Source organism: Rhinoraja longicauda, chromosome 21 (assembly GCF_053455715.1).
Source record: "Rhinoraja longicauda isolate Sanriku21f chromosome 21, sRhiLon1.1, whole genome shotgun sequence".
NCBI classification, from domain to species: Eukaryota; Metazoa; Chordata; class Chondrichthyes; order Rajiformes; family Arhynchobatidae; genus Rhinoraja; species Rhinoraja longicauda.
The window spans coordinates 17,163,096-17,178,996 of NC_135973.1; the positions used below are offsets into that span (position 1 = coordinate 17,163,096).

Consider the following 15,901-nt stretch of genomic DNA (forward strand, 5'->3'; position numbering starts at 1 on the left):
CCCCTAGTTAAAAGATAGATCAGAACCCAAGCAGATTTTCACTTCCCCCCCATAACTGAAACAGCAACAAAATGCCTTGCCATTTACAGGAAACCCTTGTCGCCAGGAACCGGAAGGAACGCACCACTGCAATTCAAATCCAACTGCCCCTCCCTGTATGCCGAGACCAGCCGATGATGGACAGGTCACTGGCCAATCGAAGAGCTAGTCAAACGAAAAGGAAAGGGGATTGTCCAATGGGGAGTGTGTAAAGGCGGTACTTCCGTCGACACTGCCAGTTGGGCTCCTCCTCCCGAAACTCGGAGCTCACCTGGACCGACAGTTGACGGACGGGTCTTTGGCCAATCAGCTGTGCATATGGGCAGAAGGGTGTTGGCGCTGGGCCAATGAGAACAGAAGGAGTGGGCGGATTTTCCGGCAGTGCGGCGAGTCTGCTCCCCTCCCCCCGCGGCGCTATCGCCTGACGACCATCAGCCTTTGCCGACACTATGGGCTTTTTCTCCATATAAATAATCGGAGCCGCGACGGCGGCGCTTTGGGGGTGGAAAGTGAGGGTGGAGGAGGTGGTAGATTGTGTCCCGAGATTGCGCGGTGGTGGCGGCAGTGCTTGTAGTGCGGCTCCTGTCATGAGTCCGGCCGGGTGCTCCCATGTGAACAGTTTTAAGGCGGACAATTGGAAGCAGAGCCTGCGAGTGATTTACCAGTGCTTTGTGTGGAGCGGGACTGCGGAGAGCAGGAAGAGGAAGGTAAGCGCTGCGCCGGGCCGCGCCGGGTAGGGCTGTGGCTGAGGGCGGTCTCTTTGCGGTTAGGGATTCTCCTGTTGGAACAGTTTCTCTACCCCGGTGAGTGATGGAGAGAGAGGCTTGGCCACTGGCGCAACAGTCGCTGCTCACAGGGACTGATACTGGCGTAGCCCTACCTGGAACGAGTTACAGTGGCTCACTAATCGATAGGCTGATGGGCAAATATGTACTGGTCCTTTTGACTGGCAGAGTGATAGCCAGGTATATAGGGATAACTCCTATTGACCCGGTGATGGACAGATGCACGGGATACCTCCCTATCAAAGATTCCGTGGTACATTTGGTGCCTCTCCCCGTTAAACTGAGGGATGGAGTTACAAGGGGGAGGGAAATGGGTGGAGTCCATCACTTCACAGTAATCGGCCGATGCTGGGGGAGTTTTTTTCATGTGCAATAAGTGACAGATGCAGAGGGACCGCTTGCCTCGTTCATTGAGGGGTAGACAGAATGGGCGCCCCTCATTGGTGAAATAAAAGGCCTATAAGGCTGATCTTTTGTGTAAAACGCCTGAACTTTAAGGATAAAAATGTGAAAGGTGATGTATGCGCAAGGAAAACTGGTTAATCTGCAACATTGTTTTAATTTGAAATATGACAAGTTTATTTATTGGTAAAAGGTCAAATTGGGATTAGTGCCGGGAAACGTTTTTGATTACAGAGGAGATAATATTTTCTGGAATGGTAGGATGTTATTTAAAAGTAGTTCCCATGGAATGGTGATCTTGGTGGGATGTGTGGCCCCATTTTGTGCATTTTATAACTGATGACTTTTTGTAACCAGCAAGACAAAGGAAACAATTTGTGATCATTAGATCTAGCACAAGGCGAAATGCTCTTCTGACTTGGTGGTCTTATTTACATATATCCCACCACACCCAAGAAAAGTAACGTAAACTGCATTTGACAACATTCACTCAGATTGAATCCATGTCTTAGTGATGTTTGTATTTTAGAGTCTCTGTATGTCGTTGGTGACTTTGGTGATTTTCTTAAAGCTGTGAAGTTTGTCAGTTTACAATTTGTCAAACTTCATGTTCAGGTGAGGTCGATGCAGGAGTAATGCGATAGTCCCAGAATATGTATCCCATGGGGATCAGTTTACAGTAGTGCAGCAGAAAACAAGGCTTAATCTCCAGGTGGGGTTGTGGAGGGGGTTCTCTAATTGGTAATTGGATTTGGAAAAGGTTGTGCACAATGTACATTTTTAATCTACATTTTGTATGTAATTGCAGTAAGCTAATGCAGAAAGTAGAGAAGTGATCTGTTGTGAATGCAGGAAGATTTGCCTAAAGGAAAATAGTTGCTCTTGTACAGTTGGGGTTCATTTGGATTGAATTTTTGTGATTTTTTTATACCAAGAGGGGTAAACATCTGTTATTTTTCAGTATTACATACCAGGAAGTTGAAACATGATCTTGCAATCTTGGGATGGAGAAAAAATAGCAATGAATAGGAGGGGAAATAGTTTTTGAATTTTTACAGTTGAATACAAGATTAAAAGCTTTTAGTAATGTGCAAGTTCTGGACAATAATAAACTACTTTATTGGTTAATTTCATTTTTATTGCATTGTGGCAAAATCTAAACATGAATTGGATATTGAATTTCTTTGTGTAAGGCGTGTGCAAACATGGTGTAGAGAGCATCACTGCAGCTCCCTATGTCCCTATCACGCCGTGCCTACAATGTGTCACAACCCTCTTTTTCTTTGCGTACTCTCTGCCACATCCCTTATAGATGCAGGTCTGTTCAGAGAATGCCTTTTACTGTACTACATTAATAAACTTGCTCTGTGATTATATTTGCTACACAATGTAATTCCTTTCTATCTCCTTTTTTTATATCGATTGTACATTTTGCTATGATTTGTTTAGTATCTATTTAGGAAAAACTATTGTTTTATGAAGGCCACCCAACAACTTGTTCTATAGATTCTGGGGAAGAAAAGAAGGAAACATATGGCAGGTATGGGCAACAGGAATCAAGAGAGTCCCTTGAGGAATATTGAATATTTTGGAGAGAATTTTTTTAAAGTCAGACGGGAAAAATAGGACCAAGTGAGATGGAGGAGAATCCCAAGATATTCCTTAAATGTTAGAAGGAGCAAGAGGAAAGAACTGCACTCCCTGGGAGGGCAAAAGCCGAATCTTGATGAATGTTGATTTCTCCTGTATTCCTCCCACCCCCCCCCCCCCCCCCCGTCATCCAACTAGTTCCACTGTATCCTTGTATCCCTTCGTTAGCACATCTTCCTTGTGCCAACAATGGGCCATTATAGATTCCACCCTTCCTGAGGTCATCTGTTGCAGCCTTCTCTCTTTCAGTATGAAGAAGGTTTCTTACCGATATGTGACCTATTTCTTTTCTCTAGTGATGCTGCCCGACTTGCTGAGTTATTCCAGCATTTCGGATCTATCTTTGGTATAAAACAGCATCTGCAGTTCCTTCCTACACATTTACAAAATACTGGTTAGACTACAAATGGTTTACAGTGTGCAGTCCTGGTTGCTGCACTAATGGAAGGTTGTTGTTGTGCTGTAGAGAATGCAGAGGAGATTGATCGATTAATGGACTTTAGTTATGGGGAGAGATTGGATAGCTTGTGCTTGTTTGCCCTGGAGTAGCGTAGGTTGAGGGGTGACCTGATAAAGGTATAAGGTAAATAGTCATTAGCTCTGTTATCCCACTTTCGCATGTATTCCCTGTACATTAACCTACAAATCCACATGTACATAGGGCATGGGGGGACATTGGAGCACTTGGAGGAAACCCACGTGGTCACAGGAAGTGTAGGAAGGAAATTCAGATGCAGGTTTACACCAAAGATAGATACAAAATGTTGGAGTAACTCAGTGGGTCTGGCAGCATTTCTGGAGAAAATGAATAGGTGACGTTTTGGGTTGAGACCCTCTTCAGCCTGGTAGCACCACCAGCACTGGCTGCCTCGCCAACAGTCTGTCTGTCCTTCATGCTGTTTTTATTATTTTAAGTATGTGTTAAAAGTTTTTTTTAGTGTTTGTTGGTTTGTTTTATGTGGATGGGGGGGAATTGGGGGAAACCTTTTTTCAATCTCTTGCCTCGACAGAGATGCGATTTTTCTCTGTATTGTATCTCCGTCCCCTCTGCGGTCTAACATCAAGGAGTTGGCGGCCTTTCCTGGAGACTGGCCCGGAGCTTCAAGCCGCAGGCGCAGCGTGGACTTTAACATTGTGGAGCTGCGATCCTTTGCCGAGGATCGACTCTGGAGAGCTCCAACCGCGGGCCTGTGGACTTTAACATCGTGAAGCCTGCGTGCGGTCTCTGGTAAGAAGAGGCCTACTCGGGAGCTCCATGCTGCGGAGAGTTTCAATCCGTCCCGATGCCGGAGTTTTGATCATCCCAACGCGAGGGCTCGGGTGGTTCAACAGCCCCGACTACGGGTGAACAAAGAGGAAGATGCTTGAACTTTATTACCTTCCATCACAGTGAGGAATGTGGAATCCGCTGTGGTGGATGTTTATGTTAAATTTTATTTTATGTGGCTGTGTGTCTTGTTGCTTTTTACTGAGTGTGGCTGTATGGTAACTCAAATTTCACTGTCCCTTAATTGGTACATGTGACAATTAAATTGAATCTTGAGTCAGTAGAGGGAAAAATTAGAGATATGAAAAGGTACAAAGAACAAATGACTGAAAAGAATGAAAATTTTGTTGCTGACTTTGATTTGTTCTTTACATACCTTCCATTCTCTCTCTTTCCACGCTGTATCTCTCAACTTAAATTAAAACCCACTGGTCTCCAACCCGTGGCAGAGTCTGAGTAACCTCTTCAAACACTCCAGAATCGACAGACGGAATGGAAGCAAGTCCTGGTTATTGATCTTTCTGCCAGTGAGAATGTTATCTCTCTTTCTATACTCGCTGTACCCACTGGAATTTTTTAATGTTCCCTGCCAGATTGCCTCATTATCTTTCCTGTACCTAAAAGAGCAGCCATAGTGCATCCAAAGAAGTATAGTACCTCATTGCTTGAATTGTTCTAGTAAATTCCTTCCACTCGTTGAAACCTTTGAATCAGCCTTAAGTGTGGCACCTAGAACTGGACAGGTTACTCCAGTTATGGACACACAATGTTTTATTTTTGCCCATTCCATCAGCTGGTCTATATCATCTTTGTCTATTTCTATCCTCCACATGTATAGCCATCTGTAAACTAGGAAATTTTATCCATGACATACTTTCAAATCATTAACGTGTTGTATATATTTTTAAACATGGAGGTATTGTTATTGACCTGGGGAAAATCTTCACTTTATATTCTGTCCTGAAAGCCTTTCACTATTGCAGTTCCTGGCTACTTAGTCTGCAGTTTTTCTTATTTCATGCTCTACAATCTTGATGGCAAGTCAACTATGTGACACCTTATCAAATGTGTTTCAGAAAGTCCTTGTTACACTAATTGCATTTTCCTCATCAATGCTCTTTGCCAACCTTGTAATTAAAAAGTCAATGATAGTTTGATATAATTTGTCTTTAAGAAGACCATGCTGCCTTTCTCTTGTCTATGCACATTTGTCTTAGTAACTCTAATTCTGTCCCTTATTGTTTCTAGAATTTCCCCATGAAGGCTAAGCAGATTGTGCTCTGTAGTTACTTGATTTCCCCCTTTGTACACAGACTTAATAATTGCCAATCTAGTCTTTGGGACTACCTCAGACTCCACAGGTGCTTGGAAGAATACAGGTAAAACCTCTGCAGTTTCCTCCCTCTGTTCTCTTAGCATGCTAGAAGCAAGGCATCTGAGCCATTTACTGATTATGGGGTACAGCAGGGCTTTCCATATTGCACTTGGTATGTTAAAATTGGTCCCTGCTTCCATGAATAAATTTTCTTCTTTGGTTTCTGATTAGTCATGGTTTAATCCAAGCAAGTGTGAGGTGATGCACTTTGGGAGGTTGAATGCAAGGGAAAATCTAGGTAATGGCAAGACACTTAACAACATAGATATGCAGAGGGTTCCAGAAGTCCAAGTTTATAGCTCACTGAAGGTGGCAGCAATAGTAGATTGGGTGGTAAAGAAGGCAAATGGTAGGCTTGCCTTCATTGCTAGGGGCATTCAATACAAGAGTCAGGAAGTCACAATGCAGCTCTATAGGACTTTGGTTAGGCTGTATTTGGTGTATTAAATGCAATTCTGGTCGACGCATTACAGGACAGATGTGGAGCCTTTGCAGAGAGTGTGCAGAAAACGTTTACCAGAATGCTGCTTGGATTAGAGGGTTTTGGGTAACAGCGAGAGGTTGGATAGACTTGGATTGTTTTCTCTGGAATGTCGAAGACTGAGGGGTAACAAGAGGAGTTGAGTATAGGAGCAGAGGTCCTTCTACAGTTGTACCGGGCCCTGGTGAGACCGCACCTGGAGTACTGTGTGCAGTTTTGGTCTCCAAATTTGAGGAAGGATATTCTTGCTATTGAGGGAGTGCAGCGTAGGTTCACTAGGTTAATTCCCGGAATGGCGGGACTGTCGTATGTTGAAAGGCTGGAGCAATTAGGCTTGTATACACTGGAATTTAGAAGGATGAGGGGGGGATCTTATTGAAACATATAAGATAATTAGGGGATTGGACACATTAGAGGCAGGAAACATGTTCCCAATGTTGGGGGAGTCCAGAACAAGGGGCCACAGTTTAAGAATAAGGGGTAGGCCATTTAGAACAGAGATGAGGAAGAACTTTTTCAGTCAGAGAGTGGTGAAGGTGTGGAATTCTCTGCCTCAGAAGGCAGTGGAGGCCAGTTCATTGGATGCTTTCAAGAGAGAGCTGGATAGAGCTCTTAAGGATAGCGGAGTGAGGGGGTATGGGGAGAAGGCAGGAACGGGGTACTGATTGAGAGTGATCAGCCATGATCGCATTGAATGGCGGTGCTGGCTCGAAGGGCTGAATGGCCTACTCCTGCACCTATTGTCTATTGTCTATTGAGACTTGGTAAAAGAATATAAAATTATGAGAGGCATAGATGGGGTATACAGCAAGAACCTTTTTTCTCAGATTGGGAATGTCCAACACTAGAGGGCATAGCTATAAGATAAGAGGATAAATTTTAATGGAGTTGTACAGGGCATGTTTTTTTTTTTACAGAGCATGATTGGTGCCTGGAATGTATTGCCAGGAGTGGTAGTTGAGGCAGACAAGATTGAGATGTTTAAGGGGTTTTGGATGGCCATTTGGATGTGCAGTGAATAGAGGGATATGGGTCACATATCAGCAGATGAGATCAGTTTAAATTGGGATTGTGTTTGGCACAAATATCATGGGCTGAAGGGCTCGTTCCTGTGCTGTTCTATGTTCTAGTCCCTCCTAGCCAATAATATAAAGGAGGTTAGTAAAAGCTTTTTTAGGTATGTGAAGAGGAAAAAAATAGGCAAGGCAAGGCAAATGTGGGTCCCTTGAAGACAGAAGCAGGGGAATTTATTATGGGGAACAAGGAAATGGCAGACAAGTTGAACCGGTACTTTGGATCTGTCTTCACTAAGGAAGATACAAACAATCTCCCAGATGTTCTAGTGGCAGAGATCCTAGAGTGACGGAGGAACTGAAGGAGATTCACATTAGGCAGGAAATGGTGTTGGGTAGACCGATGGGACTGAAGGCTGATAAATCCCCAGGGCCTGATGGTCTGCATCCCAGGGTACTTAAGGAGGTGGCTCTAGAAATTGTGGACGCATTGGTTATCATTTTCCAATGTTCTACAGATTCAGGATCAGTTCCTGTGGATTGGAGGGTAGCTAATGTTATCCCACTTTTTAAGAAAGGAGGGAGAGAGAAAATGGGAAATTATAGACCAGTTAGTCTGACATCAGTGGTGGGGAAGATGTTGGAGTCAATTATAAAAGACGAAATTGCAGAGCATTTGGATAGCAGTAACAGGATCGTTCCGAGTCAGCATGGATTTACGAAGGGGAAATCATGCTTGACTAATCTTCTGGAATTTTTTGAGGATGTAACTAGGAAAATTGACTGGGGAGAGCCGGTGGATGTGGTGTACCTCGACTTTCAGAAAGCCTTCGACAAGATCCCACATAGGAGATTAGTGGGCAAAATTAGAGCACATGGTATTGGGGTTAGGGTACTGACATGGATAGAAAACGTGAGATATACAGATGTGAACATTTACCTGTATAGAGAAAATGCTGGACATAACTCTGGTATGGCAGTATCGGTGGGCGTGAAGAGAAACTTTCCCTACGTTTAAGAGGAGATTAGATTGACTATAAAGCTCAGAATTCTATATGGAACATGTCTAAATGTTGGCTCTGTAACACCTATTGATTGTGGCAAGACTCTTTTGCTATAGTGGGCTATAAAACTAAGTTGGGCAGAATCACTGGCCACAATTCACCTCCCTCCCCAATGAGCTCCTTGCACTCTATGCTTGTTTTGAACAGAAAATCAGTGGAATGATGTCACTGGCCCGATGGTCCTGTACCCATCACAGATGCCAGACCAGCCATACAGAAAGTGAAGCCATGGAAAGCATAGAATATGAATGTCTCAACTGTCTGTACACGATCCAAATCCCTCCATTCCCAGTAAATTCACGTTCCTATCTAAAACATTCTTGCATGCCATAATTGCATGTGACTCCACCACCACCTCGGGGGGGGGGGGGGGTGGGGGGTGGGGAGAGAGGTTATGACTGAGTTACTTTGTCTTTGCTTCTTATAATTTTATACTTCTATCATGTCTCTCCTCAACCTCTGCCATTCTGGAGAAAACAATCCAAGTTTGTCCAACCTCTTATTGCCTTTGAAAATCCCTAATCCAAGCAAGCATTCTGGTAAACCTCTTCTGCACCATTTCCAAAGCTACCATATCCTTCTGTGATAGGGCGATCAGGCCTGCACGCAGAACTCTAAACGTAGCCTACATCAACCTGCATCATGTCTTCCTGTATTGATGCCCTGACCAATGAAGGCAATCGTGCCATACATCTTCTCTACCATTCCCTACCATTCTATCTAGATGTAATGCCAATTTCAGGTGGCTATGGACCTGGAACCCAAGATTCTTCTGTACTTCAATGCTGTTAATGATCTTGCCATCAACCTTCCTTTTATGTTCAACCTCCCAAACTGCATTTGTTTGATTTAAACATGATCTGCCACTACTCTGCCTATGACTGTAGTTAGTCTACATCCCGCTGTATACTTTGACAGCTTCCCTCATGATCTGCAACTCCAGCATTCTTGGTATTTTCATCAAACTATCTACATTTACATCCAAGACATTTATATACATCACAAACAACAGTTGTCCCAGCACAGATCCCTGTGGAACTCTACTAGTCACAGACCAACAGCCAAAATAACTTTCTTCCATTATAGCACTCAGTCTTCTATGAGCAGGCGAGTTCTGTATCCATACCACCAGGTCTTCGTGAATCCTGTGCATCTTAATCTACTGTCCATCTTAATCTCCTGGATCACTCTACCATGGGAAACATTATGAATTGCCTTCCTAAACTTCTATAGACAACATCCTCTGCCCATTATTTGCCTTTGTCATCTTGTAATACTATCAAATTAGCAATACACGACTTACTGCGTACAACGCCATGCTGACTGTCCCTGATTAGCCCATTCCCTTACAAAAGGGAGTAAATCCTGTCCTGAAGAACCCTCTGCAATAGCTTCCTTGCCACTGATGTGAGGCTCAATGGCATATAATTCCGTGGATTAACTCTACTTCCCTTCTTAAACAAAATAACTGGCTACTCTCTGGTCTTTCCTGTGGGTGGAGAAATTGCAAAGATATTTGTCAAGGTCCATGCAAACTCTCTTGCTTTTTATAAGAACGTGGGATATATGCCATCGGATCCTGGGGATTTATTCCTCACATATGTCTCCTCGGTATCCCGTAGTTCCTCTCTTGCCCTCTGGGGCAGAGTCCTGCTAGTTCTCGCCTTTCGCCCCATCAACTGTGAAAACACATCACCCTCTGACTTTTGCATCACCTCCAATGGGACCCCACCACTAGTCACATCTTTCAATATCCGCCTCTTTCGCTTTCCAAAGAGACTGTTTCCTCTGCAACCTCCTGGTTTGCATCCCTTCTGACGCAAACCACCACCTCCCCAGGGGCTTTCCTTTGCAACCACAGGATTTGCAACACCTGACCTCATACTTTCTCATCCCATTCCCATACTGACCTTTGTGGTCTGGGCATCCTCCACTGTCAGATTGAGGCACCATGCAAATTGGAGGAACAGCACCTCATATTTCGCTTGGGCAGCTCACAGCCCAGCGGTATGATCTTTAGTTTTTTTTCATTTCAAGTTACGCCTGCATTCCCTCCCCTCTCTCCCCCCTTCCCCCACCATAGCCATCCTACCAGTTCCACTGTTTGCATCCTTGTATCCCTCTTGTTATCACACCTTTTCCAGCAGTTGGAGCGTCGATCCAGGCAAGGAATCGCATGCTCAGATGGTAAGTTCACGCCCCGCGGGGGCTCAAAGTCAGTCCCAGGCAAGGCCTCCAGCTCCACGATGTTAGGCCGCAGAGCGACCGGAGATTCGATCCGGAAAGCAATCGCAACTCCGGCAAAGAGATTGAAAAAAAAAAAAAGTTTCCCCCGACCCCACCCCCCACATAAAACAAACCAGAGAACATTAACACAGACTTTTAAAACTCACCAAAAGTAACAAAAAAAGGATAGACAGGCTGTAGGCGAGGCTGCCATTGCGGCGCCACCCGGAGGTACCTTTCTGTTGGCAACCCTGATTTGTTCTGGTCTTTTCTCACCTCCAGTTTATTTCCCCCCCATCCCCTCTACTTTCAGTTTGAAGAAGGTTTCTGATGTGAAATGTCACCTATTCTTTTTTTCTCCAGAGACCAGCTGAGTTACTCCAGCATTTTGTGTCCATCACTAGTAATACCACGTCAACTATGGTCGCACCTCAAGTTGGATTATTCACATACTGTTTTGGGAAGCCCTCCTAGAATGCACCTAACAGATTCTGCTCCATCTACTCCTGTTGGATCAAGTCCCAGTCAATATTGGGAAAGTTAAAATTCACAAACTGACAAACCTGTTGCAGTTGCATTTTTCTGTAAGCTGTCTATTTATCTGTTCTTCTATCTCCTGTTGGTTATTGGGGCAGTTATAGTACAATCCCATTCGTGATTGCACCTTTCTTACTTTTCAGCACTACCCATACTGCTCAGTTGACAAACTATAATCTTTTTCTGTCAGTGCTGCCGTGACGTTCTCCCTGATTAGTAGAGTAACTCCACCACCTCTTACCTCCCTCTCACTTTAGAAGCGTGGAAACTGTGGGGCCGGCGTTGACGCCGGGTTCGGCAGTGGCCACACTGTCATTTGCAGTACAGTAAACTTGCGTGATATGTTTTATGTACGGTGACAAGAATGTCAAGGACCGCATGGGGGCGCTGTCCCTCATTGTCTGGGCGCATGTGCTGTGGTGCTGGTGATCTCTGCTTGTCCTGGCGGCTCAGTCATTTCCTCTGTGCGTGGCCATTGTTTGAGGGCATCTCAGGCTTGCCCCAGCCATTCAGTCTTCGCCTCAGTAGAGGCACAGGCTGCCTTGGGCTTCTTCCTGGCAGCCCAGCCTTGACCACATGGTGGTGCTGGTGATCTCAGGTTTATCTCAAAATGCTGGAGTAACTCAGCAGGTCAGGCAGCATCTTAGGAGAGAAGGAATGGGTGATGTTTCGGGTCGAGACCCTTCTTCAGACTGATGTCAGGGGGGCAGGACAAAGGAAGGATATAGGTGGATATATGTTCATACCACTGGGCTGCAAGCTGCCCAGGCGAAATATGAGGTGCTGTTCCTCCAATTTCCGGTGGGCCTCACTATGGCACTGAAGGAGGCCCATGACAGAAAGGTCAGACTGGGAATGGGAGGGGGAGTTGAAGTGCTCGGCCACCGGGAGACCAGTTTGGCCAACGCGGACCGAGCGCAGGTGTTGAGCGAAGCGATCGTCAAGCCTGCGCTTGGTTTTGCCGATGTAAATAAGTTGACATCTGGAGCAGCGGATGCAATAGATGAGGTTGGAGGAGGTGCAGGTGAACCTCTGTCTCACCTGGAAAGACTGTTTGGGTCCTTGGATGGAGTTGAGGGGGGAGGTAAAGGGACAGGTGTTGCATCTCGTGCGGTTGCAGGGGAAAGTGCCCGGGGATGGGGTGGTTTGGGTAGGAAGGGACGAGTGGACCAGGGAGTTACGGAGGGAACGATCTCTGTGGAACGCAGAGAGGGGAGGGTGGCTCAGTCTTCCTCAAACCTGCAAAGGGAACACAGCTAGTAGGGAGGCGCCCCCAATTTCTCATTTGACCTCTTTCCTGCTTCTCTCACTTCTTCCCTCTTTCTGGAATGCTGGGTTATATAAGGAGTTGTAAGCAAGAGGGCCAATCTGATGTCAGCCTGTGAACCCAGGTGTTACAAATGATGCTGATTTAGATTTTTTTAGATTTAGAGATACAGCGCGGAAACAGGCCCTTCGGCCCATCGAGTCCGTGCCGCCCAGCGATCCCCGCACATTAACACTATCCTACACTCACTAGGGACAATTTTTACAGTTACCCAGTCAATTAACCTACATACCTGTACGTCTTTGGAGTGTGGGAGGAAACCGAAGATCTCAGAGAAAACCCACGCAGGTCACGGAGAGAACGTACAAACTCCGTACAGACGGCGCCCGTAGTCAGGATCGAACCTGTGTCTCCGGCGCTGCATTCGCTGTAAGGCAGCAACTCTACCGCTGCGCCACCGTGCTGTGAGGATTGGCCTCCTGGCCAGGATAAGGATCAGAGTGGCGGGCAAAGGAGGATGTGCTGTCACAAAACCCTAGAATGCTGAGCTGCCAGAATTGTCCCTCTCGCAACTAAGTCTCCGTAATGATCACAGCATCATAGTTCCGAGCAGTGATCCTGGTTCTAAGTTGATCTATTTTGGCCACAAAACTCTTTGTATTGAAATAAACCCATTCAGTTTCACCATAGTCCTCATCCTCTCCCTGCCTGGACTTCCTATGAGATTTTCTGGTCCTTACCTCTACCTTCCCATCGGTCCTTCCATTTGCTGAAAGTGTACTCTGTTTCCCAGCCCACTGCCACCCTAGTGCATAGCGCTAACGAACAATCCTGCAGGGATTTTGGTCCCCTCCAGTTCAGGTCACCCTCCACCCCAGAGGAAATCCCAATGGTTCATAAATCTGAGGATTGGCCTCTCCGGGCCATTTCTCAACATGGCTCATGTAGCAACTCCTGAGCCACGCATTAATTTTCTTATTCCTACCCTCACGATGGCATGGCGCCAGGTGTGATCTGGAGATTACTACCCTCAAGGTCCTGCTTTTTTAACTTTTTGCCAAACTCCCTGCATTCACTCTGCAAGACCATATCGCTTTTCCTACCTATGTCATTTATGCCAACATGCATAATGACTTCCAGCTCCTTCCCCCTTGAGAATGTTCTGCAGCTGCTCTGAGATATCCTGGACCCTAACACCAGGGAGGCAACACACCATCCTGAGGTCTTGTTTGCTGCCACAGAATATCCTGTCGGTCTCTATAGCTAACTAGTCCAGGACACATCTTCAGAGATGTGCATGCCCAGGAACGAGGTTGTTGATTCTTTCCAACACCACCCCATCAATGAAGATGTGTTTGAATCCTCGGCCTTCGGCTTACAAGTCAACATTTGGTTACTTGATTTTACTGTGGTTGTTCTGACACCATTTAGTCAGATGATCGACCTCCCTCTTATACCCTGACTCATTATTATCCGTCATTCATCCAACAATGGTGTTGTCGGCAAATTTAAAGATGGAGTTAGAAATGTCCTGCTACACAGTCATGGGTATAGCAGCAGTAGTGAGCAGAGCAGGGGGCTGAGTACACAGCCTTGAGGTGCCCCTTTGCTGATGGTTATTGAGGAGGAGGTACTGCTGAATTGTACCACTTGTGTTCATGAGGAGGTTGAGGATCCAGTTGCAAAGGGATGTGCAGAGACCCAGTTCCCTGAGCTTGGTAACAAGTTTGGTGGGGATGGTGTTGAATGATGACCTGTTGTCCATGAACAACAGTCTGATGAATGTGTGCATTTGTAGTATAAGAATCTGGATTTGAGCATGTATGCCAAACCGTTTAGTCCTGTACATGGATAGGGTAGGTTTAGAGGAATATTAGCTAAATGCAGGCAGATGGGACTTGTGTAGATCGGGCATTTTAGTCGGTGTGGGCACGTTTGTCTGAAGAGCATGTTTTCACTCTGTATGACTCTGAGTTGCATCTATAGGAATTGAAACATCTGACCAGAAGGTGGTAAACATCTAGCTGTTGGCTTTGTACACATGTGATAAATCTGTGCAGTTTCTATTCCTCTTGTGTAAGGGCAGGACTTCAAATTATTTAACTGAATGAGCATAACAGTGTAGCTTAACTAGATGGTGAATTCAACCGTTTCTGCTCGGGCTGTATTCAGTTGGAAGATTATAGAATCCTTTTTGAATTCCCTTCAATAATGAAATACGATGATTGAACCACCCATATCTTTGATCACTTCACAGCCGCTGCCATGCAAGCTGTAGATAGTACCTCTTTAGCAAAAGCCCTCCATCACCTGAAGGAGAAAGTCAGCATGCTATGAAAACATACAATATTCCAGAATGTAAAATAATTTCACCTTTGCTGGATCAAAATTCTGAAATTAACTGTAATGACATGTATGCTAGTATCGTCACTGATGGTTCAGGAAGGTAGCATTACCAGTGTGCATTCTATTAGAGATGGGTGTGCAGCTTTGTCAGCACACATATCTCAAGTTATAATGAAGCAATGAAATGCTTTGTGAATTCTTACTAATTTCATTGGCGTCTATGTTGATTGGAATTTTGTATATTGTCATTGCTGCTGGCTGACTCCGAAAATGAATGTTTACTGGTCTGTATGAAGATTTATGGTGAGCAAATAGGTTGACGGTAAGTTAGCAAGAAAGATTAGATAGTAAGATAATGGAGAGTAGCAAGTATTGGTGCCCTCAGAGGTTGAGGCTGAAGCATCAAGGCAGAGAGTTGTTGCAAAATTGGTGTTTTTGGTAAAGATATTCAGTCTCCCAATAATGGAGGAAAGTTGATGGCCAAAAGAAGGAATTTTAAACAGTCACTGGAGAAAATGAATGCTAACCTGGTAATTTAACCACTGCACTCAAGAGTACCAAAATTACTGCATTAGTTTTTTACCCTGATTTAAGGAGGAATCTACTTGGAGGTGGGATAGAACTAGGTTGTTCCCTGGTGTGAGTGGTTGCCTTGGGAGGAAAGTTTGAGGAAGTTGGGTTTAAAACTGGGAGCCTGTGATTTTTGAGAGTAGATTGACAACTTGGTTGGTGTTCTAGTGCAAAAGTAAAGGATACCAGCGGTAGTTGGCATAACATTTGGAGTGTTGCTTGGAAAATGGAGACAATCTTTACACCGTGTACTTCCTGACCAGTTGATTATATGTTGTGTATAGTTATGGAGTGTTCCCTTAATTACATATGATCTAATGTCTCAGTTTTACTGTGCTGAAGTCAGAAATTCAAATTGAGATTTTTCACTACAGTTTGAAACTTCTTGGCTTTCTTCCTTCTTTTTGGCGGCTTGCAATCTGCCTGACAAAATTTTAGACAGTATCCAGGTACTAAGGTATGCAAGAATGGGTTAGGATAACTTGTCGCTTTAAAAAAAAATGTGATTTATTATCTGGAGCTGTAGCTTTGCATAGCAAAGGTTATTTGCATGGATGCTGTGTAAACTTGTCCCTCCCTCCCACGATGCCTTTAAAGTGTAGTTTTTCTGCCGCTAGTTGAATCATCTATGAGATGATAGAGTTTGCATAATGACATGCTCAAAGATATACACAAAAAGTTGGAGTAACTCAGCAGGACAGGCAGCATCTCTGGATAGAAGGAATAGGTGTCGTTTCGGGTCGAGACCCGTCTTCAAAGATATATTCTTGGGTAAAATGTTAGCCAGAACAAATTTGATGCTTTTAGGAGGTAATTTAATTTTTTTTAAAGCCTTGATGCAATACTGCGGAATTAAAAAAAATCTCAGAGGCTTTTCCT

General features: G+C 44.8%; 1 protein-coding gene across 2 annotated transcripts in view; it reads left to right on the forward strand.

The window, feature by feature from the left end:
• Positions 1-414: 414 nt before the first annotated feature.
• usp22 (ubiquitin specific peptidase 22) overlaps positions 415-15,901 on the forward strand; it is a 94,126-nt gene continuing 78,639 nt past the window's right edge. For both annotated transcript variants that reach the window (XM_078417869.1, XM_078417870.1), the window contains exon 1: positions 415-746. In XM_078417869.1, the coding sequence (XP_078273995.1) occupies positions 627-746 (120 nt within the window). In that variant the 5' untranslated portion in view covers positions 415-626. The remainder of the gene's footprint in view (positions 747-15,901) is intronic.